The sequence below is a fragment of the Aethalodelphis obliquidens genome, unplaced genomic scaffold (assembly GCF_003676395.1).
Source record: "Aethalodelphis obliquidens isolate GAN/ISIS:26980383/991018 unplaced genomic scaffold, ASM367639v1 scaffold30, whole genome shotgun sequence".
Taxonomy (NCBI): Eukaryota; Metazoa; Chordata; class Mammalia; order Artiodactyla; family Delphinidae; genus Aethalodelphis; species Aethalodelphis obliquidens.
The window spans coordinates 1566916-1591815 of record NW_020837974.1 but is presented as its reverse complement, the minus strand read 5'-3'; the positions used below and the strand labels follow the sequence as shown (position 1 = coordinate 1591815).

At 52.2% G+C, this 24900-nt stretch overlaps 1 protein-coding gene across 4 annotated transcripts; it reads right to left on the bottom strand.

Moving 5' to 3' along the window:
- Window positions 1-1789: 1789 nt before the first annotated feature.
- EIF3B (eukaryotic translation initiation factor 3 subunit B) lies at window positions 1790-24880 on the bottom strand. 4 transcript variants are annotated; one of them, XM_027125592.1, is made up of 19 exons: window positions 23801-24880; window positions 19289-19481; window positions 17232-17351; window positions 16871-16928; window positions 16554-16682; window positions 16009-16166; window positions 15076-15207; window positions 14927-14993; window positions 14491-14537; window positions 12966-13176; window positions 11249-11321; window positions 10272-10394; window positions 8691-8769; window positions 7801-7939; window positions 5779-5904; window positions 5177-5254; window positions 4724-4832; window positions 4136-4254; window positions 1790-2739 (listed from the first exon to the last, which is right to left on the bottom strand). In XM_027125592.1, exons 1-18 carry the CDS (start codon window positions 24213-24215, stop codon window positions 4151-4153), a joined length of 2361 nt encoding a protein of 786 aa, XP_026981393.1. In that variant the 5' UTR covers window positions 24216-24880; the 3' UTR covers window positions 1790-2739; window positions 4136-4150. The 4 variants fall into 4 exon arrangements, with proteins under 4 accessions (XP_026981393.1, XP_026981394.1, XP_026981395.1 ...); XM_027125593.1 differs by lacking the exon at window positions 1790-2739 and adding an exon at window positions 2768-3209; XM_027125594.1 differs by lacking the exon at window positions 1790-2739 and adding an exon at window positions 2768-3195 and having other exon boundaries at window positions 5785-5904; window positions 23801-24879.
- Window positions 24881-24900: the final 20 nt, after the last annotated feature.

Below are 24900 nucleotides of genomic sequence, written 5' to 3'. Positions count from 1 at the left end.
GAGCTGTGAGCCGCCTGCAAGCCAGCACAATGCTTCCGGGCCTCTGCTTTCTCGTCTGTACGATGGGAAAGTTCCTCCTGGTAGAAACGGTAGCTTACAGTTCTCCCTGAACGGGGCCGGGGTCACGACAGGGTCTCTCTGTAACCAGCCTACAGGTCAGGGGCAAGTGCCGAGCCTCTGCTCACCCGTCTAATGGGCTGAGCTTCCACGTCACCCAGGAGACAGGCCTCGGGGGACCTGATGGGGCCGGGGTAGGGGGCGTCTACACCACTGCATCTGAGGGTTGTGGCCTAGGCCCTGAGCTCCCTGGGGAGTGAGACTCAGGGCAAGGGTGAAGACACATCTGGAGGTGGGGAGCAGGGGGTCACCAGGTCCCCTGAGGGAAGGCTGAGCAGAGCAGGGGCAGAGCCCTGGACGGGGACCCGGGCTGACGACAGAGACCTGACCTGTGACAAGCAGGCACCTGAGGCAGCGGGTCAGGCAGCCACGCGCTGGCCAGGCACGCGGAGGAGAACATTCCCCGTGAGCAGCTGGTCCTTGGGCTCCACCTCCCTCCTGGCTGGGCTGCCCTGGGCCGGGGAGGGGCCGGCAGTGGGGTGGGAGGGCTGGCTGGCTGGAGACACGAGCTCCTTGCTCCCTGCTATGCTAGCAGGAGACCTGGCTGCCTGTCAGCCCCACCCTGCCCCGCTGACATCAGCGGGGCCCCAGGAGCCCAGCTGGTCCTTAAGTGTCTCAGGAACTGCCCACGTGGTTCGGGTGGGCCCCCTCGCCTAACGCCATGGCAACCCCAGGGTTCCTACATGCCTCACCTGGCCTGCAGGTACGCCTGCCTGAGATCTGCACCCACCAGACTTGGCCCTTGGCCCTGGAGGCTTGCCCCCACCAAAGGGGGACACATGCCACCAGCTAACATTTGATGAAATAATCCCCTCGGACTACTTCTCCCCAAAGACACATTTCTAAAGCAAACTTGAAATGACCTGCGGGTTTTCTTGATTTTTAGGACATGGCTTTTAAGCCCCTTTCCCACGCTGCCAGTCTGCACAAGCCAGGGCCGACTCCCATGAACCATCAGGCGTATTCACTGCTTGAATGCTGCGCTCAGCTTTTCCAACGCAGTCTCCAGGGAAGTCACTGCACGGTGAACCAAGGAGGCTGCACCTGCCATCACGCAGCTCACCAGCGCGCCAGGTGACAGCAGCACTCCTCCCGCCCACGAGAGCCAGGGTGGGTGTAGGTGCAGTAAATTGCTACTGCATTTTCATATAAATCACGGAGACACCAGATCCATGCAGTTCGGATCTGAGAAACCCAACTTAATGGTTCGAGCTACAGAGGCCCATCCACCCCAGCCACGGCTCTCAGTCCGGCCAGCCTGGCAGCAGGGAGCGGCCACACCCGGTCACTTGGTCGTCCATGGGCAGGAGTGTGCTGGTCACGTCCAGGTCAGCGCTGGGCTCCAGGACTTCTTGGCCACACGAACGAGGCCGGGGAAGGGGCGCCCCTTTAACATCCATGCTCCCCCACAAAGGCCAGGCCTCTGACCCACCAGGCACTTGCTGGAGAGCCGTCACCAGGTTCCTACACAAGGGCAGACCCCTCACATCCTGACTGCTCTGAACATGATGGAGAGCAGGCCCGCGTGGGTGGCCAGGAGCCCGGCACCCACCCCGATGCCCAAGCTGGGGACACTGCCTGCCCCTCCCCCGGGTGGGTGGGGAAATTCTTCTACAGAGGGCCGGCCGTGGGACACCCAGTTCACAGAAAAAGAGAGATAATGCCAGCACAATTGCTTAAGAAATTTTTATTCACAAACTATGTAAAAGTTACAACTAGCCCGTTTAAAACAGTGAAAAGTTAATCTTTCAAAAGCTCTGTTAAAAATCTGTTCACGTGATAGAGCCATGTGCCTTTTCCTCCTTACTGCCAAGAAATTAGAAAAACTAGGTCTCGACACAGTGAAGTTTAAAGAACGTGAAAGGAAACAGGAATTGCTGTGACTCTGAGAGGGCGCGAGGATGAGCTACACGGCAGGATGAGGGGCCGCAGAGGAAGCGCGGGCCCCGAGAGAGGAAGAGCGCGAAGCGCCGGCTCACACGGGCGAGGCCAGGTAGCGGGGCCGCTGCCGGTCGGGGCCGCTCTGCACCAGCCGGCCGAGCCGCGGGGGCAGACGTTTGCCTGTCCTGCCCCGCGAGGCCGTCTTAGGTCTGTCCACCGTACACAGAGGTCACGGCTGTGAGCTCCAAGCGCACCTGTTCCGTGCTTCGCTGCTTTTTAAACCAAGCTTCAGGTTCCAGGAGAGAAAGAGACAGAGGTGGAAGAAGCTGCCGTTTCCCAAGGCACCGAAGGCAGCAGGGCACTGCAGGTGAAAACGAGCTGAGTTGCCTGGGTTTGCTCACCCCCCCCTCCGCGGGGGAAGGAGTTAAACATTCAAACAGGGCCGCGCACCAGTGGCTAAAGTGGCAGCCGCCCGCGCAAGTCTTCAAACCTGCGTAGCTGAGGAAAGGGCTAAAGGGTTCTTCCTCATCAGCTGAACCACAAGCACAGGAAACAAAAAATTGAAAAAGAAGAAACTGTTTGGGCTGACGCATCACTTTTCAAAGCTCAGCTGCAGAGCAGGACACCCCGAGGGAGGCTGACGGCCCCTCCTGGCCTCTCGAGCGCAGCGCGGGATGCACTGAGCCCAGCGGCGGCTGCTACTGTGGCAGACGGGAGAAGCGTGAAGGTCAAGGCCGCTATCTACGTTCAAAGACAGGAGAAAGACAGCTTTTTCATATAGGTTTGCTTTTATTTCCACGTTCAGCCTGTTGAGAGAACCTGTCACAACCTGAATGGCGGGGGACGCGCTGGTGCCCCAAGCGGCTTCCCTGCTGGCGGCCAGGGAGCCCTGGAGGGACCCCGCACGGCTGTGGATGGCGCTGGCCATGTGAGGCAGGGCCCAGTCTTCGGTGCAATTAGAAACCCAGCGAGAGAAAACTGAGAGCAGCGCTGGCAAACCTCCCCCACCCTGGGTACCAGGGGCTGAAAGGCACAGCGACGTATGGAGACGGCGAGTCCCAGGCGCGGCCACAGCCCGGGCGAGAGAAAGCGCAGGTGAAAAGTCAGGAGTGGGCAGGCTTTCCGCAAAAGGATGACCTCGGTTCCAGCACAACACACGGTGACGCTGCAACAAGGGGACACTGTCCGCTCGCTGTCCTGTAAGAAGGGAACTACATCAGGTGGTCAGCAGCGGCCTTGGCCCCAGGCGAGCACACGTGGTGAGCGCACGGCACACGTCCTTAGGAAGCAGGAGGGACCACGCCGGCCCGGCGCCTGCAGACGAGCAGCAGCCTGGACGCGGAGCCCCCGGCCCTGCTCTCCCCGCCGCGGAGGCAGCACGGCCGGACACCGAGGCACACGGAGCCCCGGGCCTCCTCTCCCCCCCAACATGTCCGCTCTGAGGTCCAGAGCCGCCACGTCTTTTCTCTGTTATTGAAGTCTGCGTTCCGGCTGTACCTGACGGGGTTTTTTTTTTTTTTTTTTGCAGTACACGGGTCTCTCACTGTTGTGGCCTCTCCCGTTGCGGAGCACAGGCTCCGGACGCGCAGGCTCAGCGGGCATGGCTCACGGGCCCAGCCGCTCCGCGGCATGTGGGATCTTCCCGGACCGGGGCACGAACCCGTGTCCCCTGCATCAGCAGGCGGACTCTCAACCACTGCGCCACCAGGGTAGCCCCCACCTGATGGGGTTTTGGAGGCTCCTGTCTCAGACCAACCAGGGACGGACCAGAACGGGTGCTGCGGCTGGTGAGGCCCACCTTTCTGCTGGACACCCTGAGGCCTTCGCCCAGCAAAGCCCCCCTCCTCTTCCCCAGGCAACAACCACCAGTGCCTGCCCCAGCCCTCCTCTCACCCATGGCCAAGGCCTGCTGGATTTTACGGGAGCATGAGGCCCAGAGCTCTCAGATGCAAGGCTCCGAACACCCAGGGTCTGCACTGGACCCCTCACAGCTCACAGGCAAGGACGTGGCTAACCCTGAGTACCGGCAACTGGGCTTCACTCAGTGCCTTACATGAGCTGCCTTCTGACTTGCGGGAGAGCAGACCAGGAATGAAGTGCAAACAGGACACCGTGTGCTCCCCGTCTCAAGGCTCACCACAGTGCTCCCGGATCACTCCTGGTTTCCAAGAGGAATAATTTCTTCGGTGACAAAAAACTCGATGGTCTCCTCCTCCCAGTCGTCCACGTTGCTGTCCAGCTCGTCAGTGTCCACACCTGCAGGGGGCGGCGGGGGTGTGTGTGTCACACCGTGTGCAGATGTGGGGCGAAAAGTTGTGAAACACATTCACACACACACGCGCGCGCGCCCCGCACCCACCAAGAGGCCGATGTGAACACAGCAAGGTCCCCTGCAAAGAAAGGACTATGGCCTTGGCCTGCAGGCAGCAAGAACCTCTCAGTGCTTTTCAAGAGTCTTTTAAAGATTCCCTTTAAGATACTTTTAAAGAGAGAATTCCCTGGCGTCCAGTGTTCGGGACTCGGTGCCCTCACTGCCAGGGCCTGGGTTCAATCCCTGGGCAGGGAACTAAGATACCGCAAGCCACAGTCTTCTTTGAAAGATTCTTTTTAAGAATCTTTAGGCAACACATGATGTTTTCTGAAAACTCTGGGAAATTAAGATAAAAAAAGGAAAAACACTTTAACCACACGCTTTGAAGAGTGTATCTTTGGCTGACAAAGTTACCTCCTCGCAACTCTAGCCGTGCGTTTTTCTGCTCCATATAGAGTTCTTGAGCCATTTTCCGGTATTTTCGGAAATCTTCCATCATGGTTCGTCTTCTCTCCACTAATTCCTGTGGGTAGAGTTGCGGAGAACTTACAGAACTAACAACTCGCATCGCTGTCATAATTTTGCTCAACCCAAATGAAAATGAAAGCGCGGTCAGCAGTAGGCCCACCTGACGGGATGACATAAGGACTCTACAGACACTCTCGGGGCAGGAAAGCTGGGACCTCTGCTCGCTGCCTTCTGCCTCTAACGTGGCCCGTACCACCCGCCAGCCACCCGAGGGCCACAGTTGGGCCCCGGTGGCACAGAGCCGCCCCCGCTAGTCTGTCCCCATGGCCTGGCGCTGGCCTTCTCTGCCATGAGGGGATGGCCCTTGGCACCTCCCTCAGGCCTGGGGACAAGGCTAACCTTTGAGGCTTTGGATTGGCTCAAACGGTCCTTCTGTTCAAAGATCTTGGAGTATTTCTTCAGATCCTTTTTAATTTGCTGAAACAAAGACAAGTCACTCAGGATTTACACATTCAAAGCAAGAACCACAAATGTAATCCTCAGAGCTGCCAACGTGGAACGACTTCCTCAATGATGAGCAAAGCATGGCCTCCGAGACTGCTCAAACGCAGCGTCCGCACGTCGGCGGCCTGTCCTCCTTCCCCGGGATTTACACGCTCCCTTAGCCCTGTCCTGATACCATCAGCGTGTTTCTCCATCACTGTGTAAATCCCAGCAGGACTTTTTAATTGCCCCTGCCACCTTTCTCATCCCGCCCCAGTTTGTGCGAACTCCCTGGAACGGTACCGACGTGGCCTTAACCTGAAAATCTGTTTCCGCTCTGAAGCTACTCTTTTCCTTTTGGTTCTTGAGTCGTTCTGCGTCTCTTCACAGGGTCCCCCATAAATGTCACGTTTCTACTCCTCACTCGTTATCACCCTAACGGTAACAGGAAGCAGCAGCTGCTTCTTTCAGCATCCGTCGCCCCCACGTGCCTACACCTGACAAAGACACAACCAGACCTTGACCTGGTCCTGGCTCAGGAGGGTCGGGGGCCGAGGCCTCCACAGCAGCTGGCAGAAGCGGTCTTTGCTGTTCTTCTGCAGAAGGCGGCCTTGGAAAGTCCACAGCCAATAGGCATTGTCCACCTGGAAGAGAGCAGAGGCCCCGCTGAGCTGCCCCCTGCACCACGTTACACCAGGAGGCAGAGGCCCTGGAATCCTTAGTGCTGACAGAAGTGACAAAATTAACCATTACGTTCAACAACTGTTCGGGAGCCAATAATTTGCCAAACAACGTCGTTGGCATTTGGGAGACACCTAAACTCATGTACCTGACGGACAGTGCAGCGTGCGCAGCAGCGAGGAACAGGGCTAACAAAGCAGAAATCAACCACGTCACCAAACACGGCTCCGCTGGATAAGGCAGCAGTGCCACAAGCTACGCTCTGGTGACTCCCGCTGCAGACAGCACTCGGGGAGCAGCTAACACCGCGTGGTCAGCCGTCTAAAAGGTTTGTAAAGTGTCAGGGTAGGCCTCACGGAGGCGACCTCTGAACAAACTAGACACGGGCATGGTCCACATATCCTGATCCGAACGCAAGGATTATTACTCAAGACGCTGTTTCCAGTGACATTTGCAAAGCCCGTGTTCCTAAAACTTCATCACTTCGTTAAACAGAATTGCCCTAATTGGTCTGTAAACATGCACGAGCTGGTTCAACTGTCAATACCTCAATCAATAACAACAGTCAGTAAAGACAAGGCAGAGTCCTCAGCAAGTTTAACCACCAGCTGAGAACACTGAACGTGTGAACCAGACGCTACAAAGCGTGATCTATACGGACACAAATGCTGAGCCCTGCAAACCTCAGGCTATGCATCTCTCCTGAGGCCCCAGAGGATATGGGCCTCTCCCCAGAGAAGTGCCCGTGCACAGACAGCTTCATGCCCTTTCAGGGAGGCCCCAGGCCGACAAGCCCGCTCACTGGCGGTGCCACACCTGCTCCTGCGATCACAGAATCCTGTTTCTACCTCCACTGACACATCCTCAAATCTTTTGCTAAAGACAGAGATGATGACGTTTTCAAGAAATTAAAAACAGAAACGGCAAACGTTTTCTCACAGCCCAATTCAGACAGCAAATCCTGACTGAAGGCTGAGCAGTTTCAGATGCTGGGAACACAGCTCAGAACAGGAGAAAAGGCCCTTGTCCTTGCAAAGTTCCATGCCAGCGGGAAAAGGGGACAAGGAACTCGTAACAACGGCTGAGGTGAGCGCATGTCATTGAGCACCATGAAAACATAGAGCGGGGTGAGAGGACGCGGGGACCAGGTGGGGAGGGGAGCCTCTGCGGATGCACGCTTGGTGACACCTGAATGGCAGGAAGCACAGCACCTACGTGAGCTGACATTCCAGGGAGGGGACACACGCAAAGGCCACGAGGCGGGAGCGAGCACGGGCGCTCGGGGTCAGCGTGGCCTCCACTCAGGAAACGCGCACAGCCAAAGGCTGTGCCGTCAGAGGCCGCTGCACAGAGGACCTAACGGGCTGGGTGACCAAGGACTGACGGTCCGAAGCAGGAAGCCCTCAAGAGGGAAATACTGTGCTGGGAAAACACGTGCGAACCAGAAGAGACCCACCCTCCACCGGGGAGCCGCGCAGCGAGCAGCTGGTTTAGTCCTGCAGTGCAGTGGGTGGGTGCTAACTGAGTCGGGAAGGGCACCACCTGATTCCCACTCCACAAGCCTTCTGGCTGCAGCGGCACATGTGGGCGGCCCGGCTCCGACTGGAGCGACTGAGACGCGCTCTAACTTAGGAAGAGAGATGAAACAATGCTGCCCTGTTCGTGGAGAAGGCTGGCTACCCTCGGGGCTCTGGGGAGAGGGGTTCTGGGCGGCCTGGGCCGGGCCTGGAGCTCAAGTGGGTCAACCGCATCGCCCGCGGGGAGGTGATGCGATGCCACGCTGGGTGCGCTCCCCCACGGCGAAGAGGGCCCCCCACGGCCCGGTCCACGTGGCACCGAGGCTCCCCGGGTCCCCGTACCTTGTGGCTCCACCAGGACACGGAGGTGATGACATAGCGCCCGGTCGGATCCCACTCGACGTCGGAGGCCATGTAGTGCTCCGCGATATTCATGACCGTACAGTCCGAAGTGTCAACGAAGGCCAAGGCGCCGTTCATACTGGGGAACAGACAGCACGGTGGGCCTTCTCCAGGAGCCGTGTGTGTGCCCGCCCCCGGCTCCAGGGTGAGGGTACAGGCCAGACTCGGGAGCCCGGGGTCCCCTAACCACCACATCACCGACGTGGAAATAATCACAGCGATGACCTCGTAAGGATGTTGGGACTGAGGATGTACAGGGCACACGAGCACCGTCGTGTCTGCTGTGATTATTCTCAGAGGGAAGGCTGTCTGAGGCCAGGCCTCCAAAGCCACGGCAAGAAGCACCTATGCTGAGACGGGGTGTCCTGCCGCTCGGAGGCAGGCGCTGCACACGTCCTGCTGAAAACAGCACTAAGCGGGGAGCGGGCGAGGGTAACGCCCAGGTCCTCGTGGTCGCACCAACCAGAGGACAAGATGGGCTCACGGCCTGACTGAACATCCTGCCTACAAGGAGACACGGACCTTACAACATGGTAACGGGATCGCCAGCAAGAGGTCCTGCGTAACCACGCAGACCTGTCCTCCAGGCCCGCGGCGAAAGCGCCTGTGGCCAGGCCGTTTTAATCTGCCTGGTCTTGGCCTGCGTCTGGGGAGCAGGATGGAGACGCCACACAGCGCTTCACCCAAACGGGCCGACCCTTTTGTGGGAGAACCCGTCCACCGCATCTGCACAGAGCCAGCATCGCTACCTTCAGAACCAGGGCGCGGGCCCGGGGCCAGGGTCTCTGCACAGCCCACACCAAAGCCCCCCGCATCAGACAGAAACCCACCTCCGCAGACCAGCCAACACAACGAACTGCCCTTGGGGGCTCCAGAAGATGGTGTTGGCCTGCTGCTTATCAAACATCTCTGAAAGGAAAGAAAGTGTCAGAGGTCAGCCTGCAGCAGACGGGAGGACCGGCAGTGGGCTCTCGCTGCGCCCCACGGGTGTATACACCACAACTCTATGGAGGTACCACACCTGTTGGCTACCTGTGAAAACAGGTCAGAAAATCACCTTCAGTACACCTCAAATTATGACCCAGTTAAAAAGAAAAAAAAAAAGAAGAAAGGGCAGGGGGGATTCTGAAGCTGCAATACTATCTTAAATAACATTTTACGTTCAAAACAAGGTACCTGACGGTGTAACTGGATGGAAGACTCCACTTACGGTTAGTGTTATCACAGGGACTCAACACCAGGGTGAGGAATCCAGTTTTCATCAGATTCTCAAAGAGGCGTGCGACCCCGAAAAGCCTAAAATCCACTCCTCTAGTGACTCACGCCTTTCTAACTAACAAGCTATTCAACTCCATCATCTCTCCAAACCACTCACTTCCTGAAGGGCTAGAGCCAGGTCCTCGCCCTGGGGGTCTCTTCACTCAGGAGGAAGGAGCAGGGCGCGGAGGGGGGCAGACTGGTGAGGCAGCATCACCCTGAGCGGGGGCGGCACGACTCTCGGACCAAGACAAAGCAAAGAGAACGCTGTTGGCAAGCGTGCTCTACAGTCCCCACCACGAGGAGGCCGGGAGTGCGTGCGACAACCCCGACACGGACCCTTCGGGGGGGGCAGGGCAGCGGGGCACTCGGAAGGCAGAGGCGCTCATGTACTTGCTCTTTTATAACCTACTTGGTAACGAGAGACCGTGAAGTCTTCAGCTGCCCCTACTTCCTTTCATAACGCAGGGAATTAATAACAGTCAATTTTGTGATAGACAGCCAACTGATAACACCACGAAAGGATTCTACCACAAATACTGCTAAACTTCAGGAAGTGAACCTGATTTACAGAAATCTCTCAGGAAGAGCTCTTCCCAGGGCACAGGAGTCCCTGTCAGGTACTGGGATGACCCCCCTGCCTTTGTGGCAAGAAGCCCTGGGTGAGGTTCGGGGAGCGTGGGGCGAGCACACCCTGAGGGCGCCTCACCCTTGAGGTGGGTGCAAGAGGCCTCCCACCTCAGTCCTCACAAGGAGAAACGTGAAGCAGCGAACGAGGACCCGCCTTGAGTTCGGCACTAAGGACCCAGGACAGGAGAGCAAGGAGCGGGAGCCCCGGTGCTGTCCAGGCGGGGCGAGGAGCCTGTCCTGAGGGGGGACAGGCCTTCCAGGCGGAGCAGACCGAGGGCGGGCATGTGACCCAAGCCCAGAGCGGGCAGCTGCAGCCACAAGAGGAGAGGCTAGGACTCCGGAACAGTGAAGTACAGGGGCCCCGCGGGAGTGCAGAGAAGGCCCATCCTTCGCAACAAACTCCCTCTGGGGCCATCACCACCGCCACCGGCCCACGTGACCCTCCGCACCTGTCCCACCGAGCGCTCTGCGCGGAGCGACGACCGAGCTCTGTCCCGAGAGTCGGGCGCAAGCCACCTACTTACTGATGAGCTCGATCTTGCCATTGTTCTTCACGTGGTAGAAAGACACCGATATCCGAGGAGCTTCCCCATGCAGCACAGCAAACTTACTCCCGTTTGGCTCCCAGGCGAAGGCTATGATGGGTTCTAAGACCGGGAAGAAGGGTGAGCTCCTTTTGGTCACTTAGGAACAGAACGTTCTTGACCAGTTAAAGTTATTCAACCAGAGAAATGCCCCAAATTCTTAAATTCATTCAAAGGACCAGAGAGCAGCACAGAAGCAAAGGCAGCGCGCTGCACCTGTGTGGAGCCGCCCGGCCAGCAGGGACAGCACCCTGCGCCCCGCCCCGTCCTGCCGCAGCGGTGGGGAGGGGCAGGCCAGGGGCAGTGCAGCCTGTGGACAAACCCTCCCCACACTCCTCGCCGCGGCCCTGGGCGCAAGGGCTCACGCGCCTCTCTACCCAGGCAGCGCGGCCACTTCACCCCCTTCCCCTCCTCCTCTCCCCAGCAAAACAGAAAATACAGCCTAAATTTTCCATCTAAAGACAGAAACACAGCATCTGAAGTTTCCATGAGTCCAAAGAAACCCACCAAAAAAACAAAACACCTCTATTAAACTGAGAACTTTCACACGTAAGAGCACAAGTCCTTCGGCTGCCGTCACTGGGCATGTGATGAAGGCCTGCCCTTCACACTCTCTCCCAAGTGTGGAAAATGGTGAGAACCCCTATTCCTCTGCTATATAAGCAGTTCGCGTGGTGTGGAAAAACAGGAGGCATCACTTCACTTGGCAACTGGAAAAGCTAAGAGACTGAAGCTGGAAAGGACAACACCCTAAACACGTGCATGTTTTGTAACTTAGAGCCAGGTGCTGTTCACTGTGAATCAGGTTCCGAGTCTCGGCCACTCTACCTGGGCCATGAATTCACACAGAAGCTTTAAGGGTACGCGTGACAGCACACAGGTGAACTCAACCACAGGACAATGACAATGGGACTTGCCTTTCATTTCGACCACATCGACAGGCACCTGTTTTTCTCTCATTCGGAAAATTTCAAAATTTGTGACAACACCCTGTGTAAAAAAAAGAAAAGGAAAGGGGTAACATTCTGGAAACTGAAAGCATGAGGAAGACAGGACAATTTAAGAATTTAATGAAAGATTAAACATATACTCCTGGTAAAGACATATGACTATCTGTAGTGATTAAAATGATGAAACAAGAACTCTCAAAAGCTGATGGAGGGGGACTTCCCTGGTGGCACAGTGGTTTAGAATCCGCCCGCCAATGCAGGGGACACAGGTTCGAGCCCTGGTCCGGGAAGATCCCACATGCCGTGGAGCAACTAAGCCCGTGCGCCACAACTACTGAGCCTGTGCTCTGGAACCCGTGAGCCACAACTACTGAGCCCGCGTGCCACAACTACTAAAGCCCACATTTCTAGAGCCCGTGCTCCGCAACAAGAGAAGCCACCGCAATGAGAAGCCCGCGCACCGCAACAAAGAGTAGCCCCCGCTCGCCACAACTAGAGAAAGCCCGTGCACAGCAATGAAGACCCAACGCAGCCTAAATAAATAAACTTATTTAAAAAAAAAAAAAAAAAGCTGATGGAGGTAGAAACTGGTACAGTCTCTGGAGAACTAACGGATCCCACCGCCCCCAACCCAGACTCTATTCAAGACCTGCCCGAAAGGTCATCTCAAGCACAGATAGGTCCAAGAATACACATCGCAGCTGTAGTGCCATAAAGGTCCACTGACTAGGACTGATCCAACTATTTCAAAACAGCAGAACATCCTGCAGTGCGTTTCAAGATGCACTCATGTAAAAAGTGGGTGCTGTGTTATTCACAACAGCCAAAAGGTGGAAACTACCCAAGTGTCCATCAACAGCTAAATGGATAAACATGACGCAATTCAATGGCCGCTGCTCAGCCACAAATGTAATGAGGGACGGGCACATGGCACAACCCGGATGAGCCTTGAACAAACGTTCAGTGAAGGAAGCCAGATACAAAAGGCCATAGAGTGTACGACTCCATTCACATGAAATGTCCAGAATAGGGAAATCCAGAGAGACAGGAAGCAAGAAAGCAGATTAGAGGATGTCAGGAATGGTGGTGACTGCTGATGGGCGTGGAGTTCTTTTTGGGTGTGATGGAAAGGTTCTGGAATTACGACAGCGGTAACTTGTACAACTGTGTGAATGCAATAAAATCCAGTAACTGTACAGTTAAAAGAACTTTTTTTTGGTAAAAGGAAGAGGAATATTTCCATTAGAAGGAAAAAAATCATGCAATTTTTTGGATAAGTTCAATATTAACTGATGCAAACCAACAGAAAGTGTGGATGCAGAACTGTGTCAAGCATGCTACCCTGTGTTTAAAGAGAAAATCTAAAAGGAAACAACCTACTCACTTTAACTCCTTCAGTGAAGGAAGGTGGGTGCCTAGAGATTTCCCTGTGTTCTCCTGTGAACGCTAACCTACGTCAACTCTAAACTACATGAATGCTATCACCCACTCAAAGTTTTACAGAAAAACATGACACTCCTCAGCTGGAATATGACAACACCTCTAGCTATGACACACCAGCTAACTTTCGGTGTTAGGTGGGTGTGAAAATAAGTCATGAGTTTGAACCAAAAAATCCATTAACACCCCCCGAACAGAACTGAGCTGTAGAAGGAATGACCCCTGCCCACTGGCATCCACTTACCTGGGTACCTTTCGGAGTCCTATCTACTTTAACACACAAGTAGTCTCCGTTTTTCTGCCAATGTAGCTTGCAGTCCACAACGTTAAATAGATTCCTAACTCTGATCTCTTGTCTGGTAGGAAGCTGCATCAGCGTTACCCTGGCTGGAATATCCTTATCTTCAGGCACCCAAAAGGCTATTATGTTACCACCGGGAGACCAGGAGAAGTCTCTGCAGAACAAAGAAAATGAAATGCTTACAAGGACTGGCTAAGAAATGGTGAGAGCAGCGAACAAGAGACCTCGTTCTCTGTGTGAAAGCTCAGCGGTGGCGCAGGTACCCCGAGAACACCAGCAGCAGCCAGCGCTCACCAGCATGGGCTCCGGCCCCAGAACAACTCGGGCCCCGAGAACACCAGCAGCAGCCAGCACTCACCAGCATGGGCTCCGTCCCCAGAACAACTCGGGGGCTTTGTAGACACACTGTGCCGTCAGGAGAGAGACAGGTGCTGATAATACCACCCACTGTCGCACAGGGGTCACAGGATTCAATCCCCAAGCTCTGAAACCCCACTCAAACTCTTAACCACGAGGCAAGTAAAATAAACTTTAGGCCGATGGATCCAGCTACGTGATTTCTGAAGATTCGTTAAGGGGCTAAAGGGGGAAAACCCCAAATCAAAACATATAAGAGGATTAAAGAAGAATTAGTGCAATTCTCTCTACTGCAAAAATTACCCTAAAAAGCGCTGTAACGAACAATCCATGAGCTCCTATCTGTGAAGAGTACCTTTACTTTTGCATTTTACTGAGAATTAATTCCCAGTTTTACTTTTAATTAGAAGCCATCGTTTTGCCCAAGAATGTAAACATAAAAATAAGAAGAAGCGTGAATGTCCTTGCACTGGTGATACTTCACTGCCCCCAGAGATTTCAGGTAAATAAAAACGTGCCTCCAGGGCTTCCCTGGTGGCGCAGTGGTTGAGAGTCCACCTGCCGATGCAGGGGACATGGGTTCGTGCCCCGGTCCGGGAAGATCCCACGTGCCGCGGAGCGGCTGGGCCCATGAGTCATGGCCGCTGAGCCTGTGCATCCGGAGCCTGTGCTCCACAATGGGAGAGGCTACAACAGTGAGAGGCCCGCGTACTGCAAAAACAACAACAACAACTACAAAAAAAAAGTGCCTCCTCATTGACAGAGAAAACCAGCTGCAGTTCACTGAGGCCACGCAAACCCCATGGCACAGACCACCAGAGAGACACAGAGACTTTCAACTAAGTGGAGATCCCTCTTCCTCAAAGACTGCGCCCCCAAGTCTCTGGTTCCAAGGCAGAACCACGAAAGGAAGGAGGCCCTCAAGAGGCCCCTACATGCAGGAACGGGGAATGCTGACGGGGGCCGCCAACACACAGTGCGCGGCAGCAGGCACAAGCCTGCCGTGACACCCTGGCGCTAGGGTGACAAAGCACCAGCGTTCTCTGCAACTGTGCAGGGGCCGAGCGCTGGAGGAGGGAGGCAAAAGCCACATGCCAAGAGATTCGCTTACTTTATGCCAGAGATCTTCAAGCTCTTCTTGTCCAAAAGACCCATAGACTGTGGAAAAACAAGGTTACAATGGAGTTAAACCATGCCAATGTCTCAGTGGTTCACACAACCTTTTACAATGTGAGCTTGCCGAGGGAGCAGTGTAAGCAGAGGGTGACAGATCACAATGGAACAATTCACGCACAGCAGCAAAGTACACATCTCCAGAGCCCATTTCACCAACTCCCATCCTTAACCCCCTGCGGCAGCAGAAGCGGGGGCTGGCAGATTCAAGACCCAAATCCAGGACCCGAGCAACTGAAAGGCACAGAACTAGTCTCTCTCCCTTCTGGCTGCACCACAAATTAAGGGAAAGCACTGCGTCCTCGAGAAGCTACTGGAGCTGACAAGCAACGGACGGGGCAGCTCACTTTCAGATAATCAAATAAATCACTTACAGGAGTTTCATAGATGCTGAGAGTATCGAGTGTCATTCTGGCAAAGAATTTACCATCGTGGCTCCACCTAGAAAGAAGAACAGAGCCAGACTCATCGACGAAGGAAAGGCCGCAGAGAGGTCACCACTGGCTACCACGGGTCCACTTACTTAAAAATAGGCCAATGGGCCGAGCTTTCACAGTGAAAACCTCTCTTCTTCTGCCCGGTAAGGATGTCCCAGATGATGATGGCCTGAGGGTCATCCTGAGTGTCCATCAGGGGGCTAAAAGTCACCAGGTACCTGCAACAGAGGGGACACCTCCTCATCTCCTGCACGCTTCCACGTCCTCTCATGTGAAGGTCACAGCTGTGTGGGTGTGGCGAGGACCTGTCCACGCCTCCGCTCCAGAAGGAGACGCTCCAGGCACAAGCGAGGCCGCCAGAACAGCAGCCGAGACCCGTGGAAGCAGCACTTCCTCCAACCCCAGGCTCCCCCGACCCTGTCCTCCCGCCTGGAGACCCCGCTCGAAATACGGAGCAGAGCCACTGTGGCAGACCATTCATCCTGCTCGGCACCAGGGTGCTCCAAGGGTCACCTCAAAATGCTTCCCTGAGTAAAGCAATTATACTCCAATAAAGGTGTTAAAAAAAAGTTTCCCTGATAAAACCAGGACAGGGAATGATCCAACAGATTACAAACAAAAGTCGGCTGTGTGCACGAGCGGAATGAGATGTGGAATTCTCATACTTTCTCTTCCTTGGATTTTAATTAAGACAACAAGGTAAAGAGAACAGATGGTCACGTGCAGTATCCACAGGGGACTGGTTCCAGGCCCCCCCCCCGCAGTCGATACCAGAGTCAGCAGATACGCAAGTCCCTTATGCAAGATGATGCAGTTTATGCAGATGTGTGGAGAAAGGAAACAACAAAGCAAAGGCAACAAAATACTAACTGGAGAACCGCGGTCAAGAGCACAGGGAGTCCTCTGGACTCTTCCTATAATGTTTCTATTTTAGCTTTAAAATTACTGCAGAATAAAGCTTGAAAAAATTGCCCATAGAAGGCTGGCACGACTCCATTTGCAATTTTCGAACAGCTTACCTTTCACAAGGTGAGAAGTCAATAAGCTGAACCCCTTGGTGGCTGAATCTCTGAATTTGTTTGAATTTCTCTCCCCCCCAAAGAGCAATGCCTCGCTGATGAAAGGTCGCCAGGTAGGTGCCCTTAGGAGACCAGCGCACATACGTCTCTGTCCATCTCTGTGGAAAGAATCAGTGTCAATGTTAACACAACAAAACGCCGAACACGAAGAGTCCAAAGTCTACAACAAATAGACTCCTCAAGCTTTTAGCTGAAAACACAAGAAGCCTATCCACTTCTTAGGACGCCTTTCAAAGCTGGAAGAACAGAAGTTGTTCTCAGAGGCGTAACCTCAAAGCACGTGACACTCACCTGCTCTTATACCCAGCTCCTCTTTTCTTTTGCCGTGTGGCTTTTGGGATCTTAGTTCCCTGACCAGGGATCAAACTTGGGCCCTTGGCAGTGAAAACGCAAGTCCTAACCACTGGTCTGCCAGGGAATTCCCACCAAACTCCTCTTTGTTAAGGAAACATGAGGTGAGTCCCCACACGGCAGCAAATACCCACCGCTCTCTCTTCAATGGAGACCGGATCCTTGACGTCATTCCAGAATATGGAAGTGCGGTCTCCACTCTCAAATATCACACTGTACTGATCTCTGCATTCTGCCTCTTCAAGCCAATAACGTAAGTTTCCCTAGAAACAGAACCAAAGGCAAGGGATTTAAAACATTTCATTAATTTTAACCAAAGAATACATAACTGTTGCTCTTAAGAGACTTGACCAGTTCAGTCAGCAGCTTTAACTCCTGAGGAATACATCACTTCAAGCCAAGAGGCTAGCCACCATTTCTTCCCATTACGTATAGATTTTATACAACATACCAGGTCTTTGAAAGGTTGTTTCTCTGGAATATCCCATTCATCACTGATAGTCATGTACCTGGAAGAGTAGCAACACGATGATGATTACAAGGTTGAGTGGTTCTCAACCCCAGGCAGTACTGCACCCCTGCCCTCCCCGCAGAGGGAAAGGACAAGGTTTTGATTGGTCACAACGGGTGAGGGGATGCTGGTGGTCAGGGGGTGCTACTGGCCAGGGATGCGAAATGGTCCTGCAGTGGTCTGACGGGAGGATGCAGCTACCAAAAAGGCCACTAAGCACCCAGTGCCCCCGGGGCAGAACCGTCTGGCCATTCGTGCTCAGGAAAATGCCCAGGTTCTCCTGCGCTGAGTCAGAACTCACTTGTCAAAATCGGTGAAGAGGTTGACTCTGAATGTGTGCTGCTTGTCGAGCTTGTAGCCATCGGCATTTTTCACAGCATCCAAAGCGTGGGCAGGGGATGCATATTCCAGGAAAATATACCTGAATTGAGAAAGAGGGCAACTTGCACAAGTGCAGACATGAAGATCAGGCAGGGCACGCTCAACACACCCAGCCCTCCACAGGGCTCGCACCCGCCATGAGTATCCGAGACCTGTCTTCCCGCCGTGTCCCGGAGGCAGTCAGATCCCTAGCAGAACAGTTCTAAACATGAACAAAATCCTAGCAAAGATCCAAAGTCTCTAAGTACACGATCAGAAATTATAGAACAGCTAATTAACCAAAATGTTCATTACCTTGACTACGGTAATGGTTTTATGGGTGTATACATACACCAAAACTTACGAAATTGTACACTTTAGAACTATCCAATTTTACGGTGTCAAGTACCTTTCAACAAAACTGTTTAAAGAGACATGGATAGTATCCGATTTTACTGTATGTCAAGTACCTTTCAACAAAACTGTTTAAAAAAACATGGGTAGTCTAATACTGTGTATTACAGGCAAAATTACAAAGGCTCTCAGAGAATGTTTCATTATAACAAAAATAACACAAGCAACTGCTCAAAAAAAGGTTATCCTTCCACCTAGTTCCTGAAATAGAAAAAGTATGAAGCACTGCCTGCATGTGATAATTTTTTAAGAAATTAAAACTATTCTAGGTAGTTTCCAAAATTTGAAATAAAAAAAAATTAAGTTTATACCACCTTCTCATTCCTGTCCCATAAAAGACAATTTTGCCTGGACCCAGAGGCTGATGTTTTTATGAAATTTTAACGGTGAAAGCCTGACAAGTTTGTGGAGCAACAAACAGAACTCTCATCTCTGCTGGTCGAGCGTAAACTGGTAGCGACACTCAGGCATAATCGGGGATTGGCCAGTGGCTCTGAAGAGGGACACTTCATGCAGCCCAAACCCTCTCTTGTGTTCAGAAGAGGACAGACACTAGGCTGTTCCTAACCGCTGTTCAAAACACTGTCAATCCATAGGGAAACAGACAACTGTCATATGATATGACAGAGCACAGAGCATTTACAAGGAGGAAACTAGAATTACACTTACCAACACAAAAACCTAATATTGAACTTAAAAAGCAAACTGCAAGACGCATACCTCATGCTACCATTTTTAAAAGATACAGGGACTTCTCTGGTGGCACAGTGGTTAAGAATCCGCCTGCCAATGCGGAGGACACGGGTTCGAGCCCTGGTCCGGGAAGATCCCACGTGCCATGGAGCAGCTAAGCCCGTGCGCCACAACTACTGAGCCTGCGCTCTAGAGCCCATGAGCCACAACTATTGAGCCCGCGTGCCACAACTACTGAGCCCACGTGTCTAGAGCCCGTGCTATGCAACAAGAGAAGCCACCGCAATAAGAAGCCTGCGCACCGCAACGAAGATTAGCCCCTGCTTGCTGCAACTAGAGAAAGCCCGCGTGCAGCAGCGAAGACCCAACGCAGCCAAAGATAAATAAATACATTTAAAACTAAATAAAAGATACAATATTTTAGGTGATGCCACAAAAAAGTTACTACGGAATGACACAATGTCTCCTAGATTCTAAGAAGTACCTCCATGTCAGAGATGATAAATGTGGGGAAAAAGCACATCTTAGAATCAATAAAATACCATGTCAAATTTCCTGAAATCTCGCCAACTTTCAGATCTGTTGGTCCCTTTACCCAGGATGTATATTGTCTCAATAACTGTTCAACGAAGAAGAGATCAAGGTCTGATTTCTTAAAAGCATAGCGGCCACCTTATAATACCTAATTCAAGAACCACACTGCATCTCCTTCTCCCTCCCTCCAATGACCCCAAGGACCATGGGCGGCCTGGATAAATGCGACCAAAGTGCCAAAGGGAGGCTATGCTCCCGCATTCACAGTGAGCTCCTGAGCACACGACCATCTTTACGGTGTCTGTCAGCTACCAAGAAAACACAAGTGACACTTCCGTGCTGGAGAACATGACTCACCCTTTTGTCCTTCCATCCTCCTCTGGATAAAAATCATTTGTGATTTTCCCAAACTTGGAAAAGATCTTATGGATGACGTTTTTGAGTTTCTCCAGACGGTCAGGTCCCACTTGAGGAACATTGTCGACCACAATCACGGAATCGATTCCATCTGCTTCCTGTGGCCGATCTTTGAGTACATCTCCCAGTAATTCTGTACAAGTGAAAGATTTGTCGAATGACTTTTTTTGACCAAGTTAATGCACTAGGTTAGCACACTGAACAAGTTTCCAAAAAGCAAAAGTGAATAATCTAAATGCTTTCACTGTGAGCAAAAGAAATCAGAGCCCTGGCTGGACTCAAAATTTAAACTGGAAAGAATTAGAAATATTGTAACTCTTTACACTCCCACCGACAGTCAAGATATGTCAACTGACTTCTGGCAATGCTGGAAGATTTTAAATGAATTTTTTCAAAGAGGTTTTAATAATGAAGAAGGCAAAAAAGAGGATGGCCTTTCACCAGAAATCAGAGAAACCCCGAAGTGAGCTAGGAATGGCCTTCTCTGACCCACCGCTATCACAAATTCACCACCAGGCACTGTCTTCAGTTTACAGCAAAACAAACTCATCGCCCTATGTTCTTTACGTGAAACGGCCTTGTTTGCAAACAACACGGGACTGAGAATGGTACTTCAACCAGGTGACTACAGACTAGAGAAGCTCAGGAAAGCAAGCAAACAGGGATGCATCTTACAGGCGATGGTGTCTCCAGTTCGACGAAATACCTCGCAGTATCACCGGGAGACACCAGCCGTACAGACATTAAATTGTAAACGCTTAGAACAGTGCTTGGAACACAGTAAGCAACATCAACTCACTCATAACTTCAGTCCAAAGCTCAAAACCTATTATGTTCATGCCACCCGCTTTTAAAATTAAGATCAAAGAACCCAAATCTTAAGTGTTCAAACTTCTCAGAATTGCTTCATTTCCATAAAATGGTCAGCAAGAGTAAGAGAAAAAGAAGAAAAGACAGGTGTAAAACGAACTAGGAAATAGAAACACAGAGGAATCAATGCAAACAGGTCTGCGAAGCCAACTGGAGGCCTATGTTTTCCGGGCGATTCAATGTCATCTGGGGCTGCCCGCTGCAATCTTATCCGAGGCCTGGCTCCAACAGAAATGCCGGACTGGCTGCTGCAGACGGGCTCTCGGAGGGTAAGTGGAGTATCAGATGAAAAAAGCAAACCCTCCTCTTTTTAACACAAATTCTGTACGAATCCTAATCCCAGTTAGTTAGCCAGCTTGTCTAGAAAGCTATAAGATTACAAGGCACCGTGTTAGGAGCTAGAACAGAAAGACATCTTTAAGGTTGCCATCAAAGCATACTCACCACACGAAACTACACTGGTAATACAGACCTTCCTGATTTACAATGGGGTTACTTCCTGATAAACCCACTTTCATACCACTGCAATTCAAACCATCACAACTTGGGGACTGTCTGTACAGGCAAAGTGAGTGTACAAGGTAATCTTTAAACAACAGCTGAAGAACAAGGGCTTGTTGCTTAGGTACCTATGTGTTCTGGAACCTAATCATCACTCTAATTTCTGCACGACACTCAAGCATTTCAACATGCTCTACAGGACACATGTCAGAAAATATTCTTTGTTGTATTTCATTTTCAAAACTTTAGATGAATTATCTTCACTTTTGTGTTAAAAAGGTTAAGAGGTCTTCAAAAAAGAAAAAAGTCCTTTAATTTCCAGAGGCAAGCCCTGTTATAAACTATCTCTAATTAAACTTCAACACCTTTAACGAATGATACTGAAAATGTTACCTTGGATAAAACAATTGCCAGTTAAATTTCAATGAAGCTAAAATTTAGGCCAAGCAAAAAGGAAAAAGAAGAGAAGAGGCAGATTAGGTCATCGCATCTTCCCTGCAGAGACTGAAGTCAAACCCTTGGGTTCCTTTTAAAGCTGACGTACCGAACAATGACAAGGCCTGTTATGCCTGACCCAAACTTACAAACAAAAAGCTCAGCTTTTCTACAAACTGTGTCTGGTTTAGAAGAACCCACCCACACACCCTTAAGGGAATAAGCATAGTAACTACACAGGAAGAAACACACTTCCTTCATCATTACCAGCCCACACAGTCAGGTTCCCACTCTGACTACAGGGAATAAAGAAAGAAACAGTTCTCAAGACTAAGTAGCAAAGAAGACACTTAGTTAAAACCATTATCACATATTTGCTTGACCAAGCACCAAAGGCAGTTGAAAAATTAAACTGATTAAGGTGCAACTGTGCAGGCTTCCCTGGTGGCGCAGAGGTTGAGAATCCGCCTGCCAATGCAGGGGACACGGGTTGGAGCCCTGGTCCGGGAAGATCCCACATGCTGCGGAGCAACTAAGCCTGCGCACCACAACTACTGAGCCTGCGCTCTAGAACCCGTGAGCCACAACTACTGAGCCCACATGCCACAACTACTGAAGCGTGTGCACCTAGAGCCCGTGGTCCGCAACAAGAGGAGCCACCGCAATGAGAAGCCCACGCACCGCAACTAGAGAAAGCCCGCGTGTAGCAACGAAGATCCAACGCAACCAAAAATAAAATAAATTAATTAAAAAAAAAAAGATGCAACTGTGTGAGAGTTCACCTGTCTCAAAGAGGAAGGAGGCAAGACAACGGCACTGGGGCTGCGGCACCTACGAGAGGGCTCGTCATGAGACTCAGCCCATTTTCAAAAGAACCAACATCTTGAGCATCATTTTCTGACCCTACAGGGCAGTTCTCATGTACCAGAAAACATATGTGAGCTACTGGCCTCAAGAAAACCGACAGCTTGCTCAGTCTTTGCTCCTCAGGACCAGGAGACTCACAGGTCACTCTGGCAAAATATCAGGATGACAAGGGCTTCCAAAGGCCCTCCCAGCAGTCACCTAGCCTGAATGGCCTGTGCTCACGTCAGTATTCTGTCACACATCGGAAGTCACGTACTAGAAATCTTGTGTAAATTCGGTGTGCTCAAATAATGCTTAAAAAAAATCAGTTGTGAATAAACACCTAAGGGCTCAAAATAGGTTTTAAAATCAAAACTCAAATTTTAAAATAGAAGATAAATTGGTGTGGTAAGAAAAGAACACTGGTCTAGGCTGGGGGGTAGGGGAAAGGGGGTGAGCCCAGAAACACAGCCTCTCCGTCAATTCCCAGCAACCTACTCCACAAGGAACACATTTTCTTACAGGTGAAGGGCTTTGACTGGATCAGCGGCTCCCAAGTCCTCACTAGCTTGTGGAGCCTTTCCTGCTTTTCATGCTGAAATGTTTTTTGTCTCATGAAATAAAGACAACAGTGACAATAACAGGTAGCCCTTTAAAATTATGTTTCAAATAAGTCAAATCATTACGCAGTACACTTCAAACTTATACAGTGCTGTACATCAATTACACCTCAGTAAAACTGGAAGGAAAAAAAACCAAAAGCATTTGATAAAAATTTAAAAAATAAATTTATCTTTCAAAGGCAAACAACTCTGTTGGTTCTCTAAACCTTCTTTATCGTTTTATGTGATATCCTTTATTATTCTGACTCATTCTCAGAGTGATCAGACACATCTCCAAAAAAGCTAACTTTAAGCGGTAACATCTTATCTTCCTGGTGTATAGTTGGCTACCTCTGTGGTGTCTAATTCATTTTTCCCATTTTATTATAAGGTGGTCAATATGCAGAGGAATCCACTTATGTGCTCCCAGCCTGGAAAGATAAAATGGCTAAAAACAAACATAAAAACAAATGAGATAAGCCATCATCAGAAGTCACCTTAGGAGACAGGCTCTCTCAGGCAAAAAGCAGAAATAATGCATGTAAGTCGAACCAAGGCAAAGAGAAAGGCAAAGTAAGCGACAATCAATCCTACAACTCGAGAAAATTATTTGCCAACAGAAGGATGACGGTATGCCTACAGACTTAGGAAAAGAGAGACACGAACAGGAATCGGGCAGAGCCGGCCTCAAACTGTCCTCCTAAGGAACTCTCTGGGGGTAGACGCTGCTGTGGGACAGCGGGGGCAAAGGAACCCAGCTTGGCCACCCTGTTCTCCCCACTCCCGAGGGACAGCGTCCATCCATCCCTAAGGAGTCGGCACCGAATCAGTCTCAGGCCTCTGACAAGTCTGGCGGGTCACTCGGGGCACCCAGACTGCAGACGAAGAACTGTCACCCGAGACCGTGCAGCACACGGAGTGTCCAGCTCGGCTCGACCCTAATGGCCACACCACTGCACACTCGACCACGGCTCCCGCGTGCACGCCGTCTGCCTTCACCACCCTCCAAACTCCAGGCTGCAGTGCCAGTGGCTGGTTCCCCAAGTTATCTCCACCCTGCCCTTCTCTTCTTTTGGAGAAAACAAGATCCAGGAGCTCACGGAAACCTTCCCTACGTGGGGGCGACAGGCAGAGGGCGGGCACCCCTCCCGCGTTCGAGCATCGGGAACTTCGGCGCAGACCGGCCCCGCCGCCTCACCTTCCTCGCTCACGTCCTCCACGAAGTCCTCGGGGTCGCTGAAGGAGGGCTCGTCCGCGCCGCCGTTCTCCGCCGCGCCGCCTGGCTCCCCGCCCGATCCCTCGGACCCGGTCTCGGACGCAGAGTCCCGCGCCTGCCCCGCCGGGGCCTCGCCCGCGGCCGGGGTGGGGGGATCCTCGGGCGGCGGCGGGGACACGCCGTGGGTCGTGTCGGCCTTCTCCTCCCCGTCCGCCGCGGGCTCGGCCGGCAGATCAGGCCCCGGCCCAGCCTCCTCGTCCTCGCCGCCCGCCGCCTCCTGCGCACCGGGCCGCGCCGGCTCCTCTCCCGGCGGCGGCTCGGCGGTCGGCTGCTGCTGCCCGATCTCGGCCCGCTGCTCGGCCGCCTCTGGCGCCGCCACGTTCTCCGCGTCCTGCATGGCCCTTCGCTGCCGCCTCGCCGGGCCTCGTCGCGCTTCCGACTCTCCCAGGCCGCACCGCGCGCCTACCGCCGGGCCATGTGCGTGCGGCGGGGCGCCCAAGGGGATAGGGGGGCGCCCACGCCTTGCTGCAGCCCCGCGCGCTCAGAAAACCTCACAGGGCAGAAATATGCCCACCAGCGATTCCGACAGCGCCCCTGTGACAAGTGCGTGCTCCACTCTAATCACCACACTTGCTTCGGTCAATCTACAAACTGTTTGGGAACTACGCTACCCCACCTAAAGTAGCAGATGGTTCCTCCAACATGGCAGCCACTCCCTTCCTTCTCCCGTCGGGCCCCGCGGTAAAGGAATAAACTATTTGTGAAGCCGCAGGGAGGTACCAGAAATCATCTCAGTACACGGAAGTGCGTGAAAATATCATTTACTTAAAAATTGATACTAGAGGAAACTGTAAGTTCAACAAACTATTTTGGTTAGGATATCTTAGTCTTTCACCAAATATTTCAACTTACGTTACTAAGTTCCCCCTCCACATGTCGGCTTTTAGACTCGTCTACTGACTGGGCAAAAGAATGGGCGATTCCAAAACACAAACGGAATTCCTGGAGAGCCAGAGAAGGCTAAGGCTACTAGAGGGACGACTGCCTGGCGCAATACAAAAATGAATGAGAGGTGCTTTAAT

Excerpts from the sequence above, each read along its gene's own strand:
- EIF3B (XM_027125592.1), bottom strand. The coding sequence starts at position 24,215 with ATGCAGGACGCGGAGAACGTGGCGGCGCCAGAGGCGGCCGAGCAGCGG. Across the intron at positions 14,994-15,075 it reads GCCCATTGGCCTATTTTTAA|GTGGAGCCACGATGGTAAAT; the intron begins GTAAGTGGACCC and ends TCTTCTTTCTAG. Across the intron at positions 14,538-14,926 it reads TCAGCATCTATGAAACTCCT|TCTATGGGTCTTTTGGACAA; the intron begins GTAAGTGATTTA and ends GTTTTTCCACAG.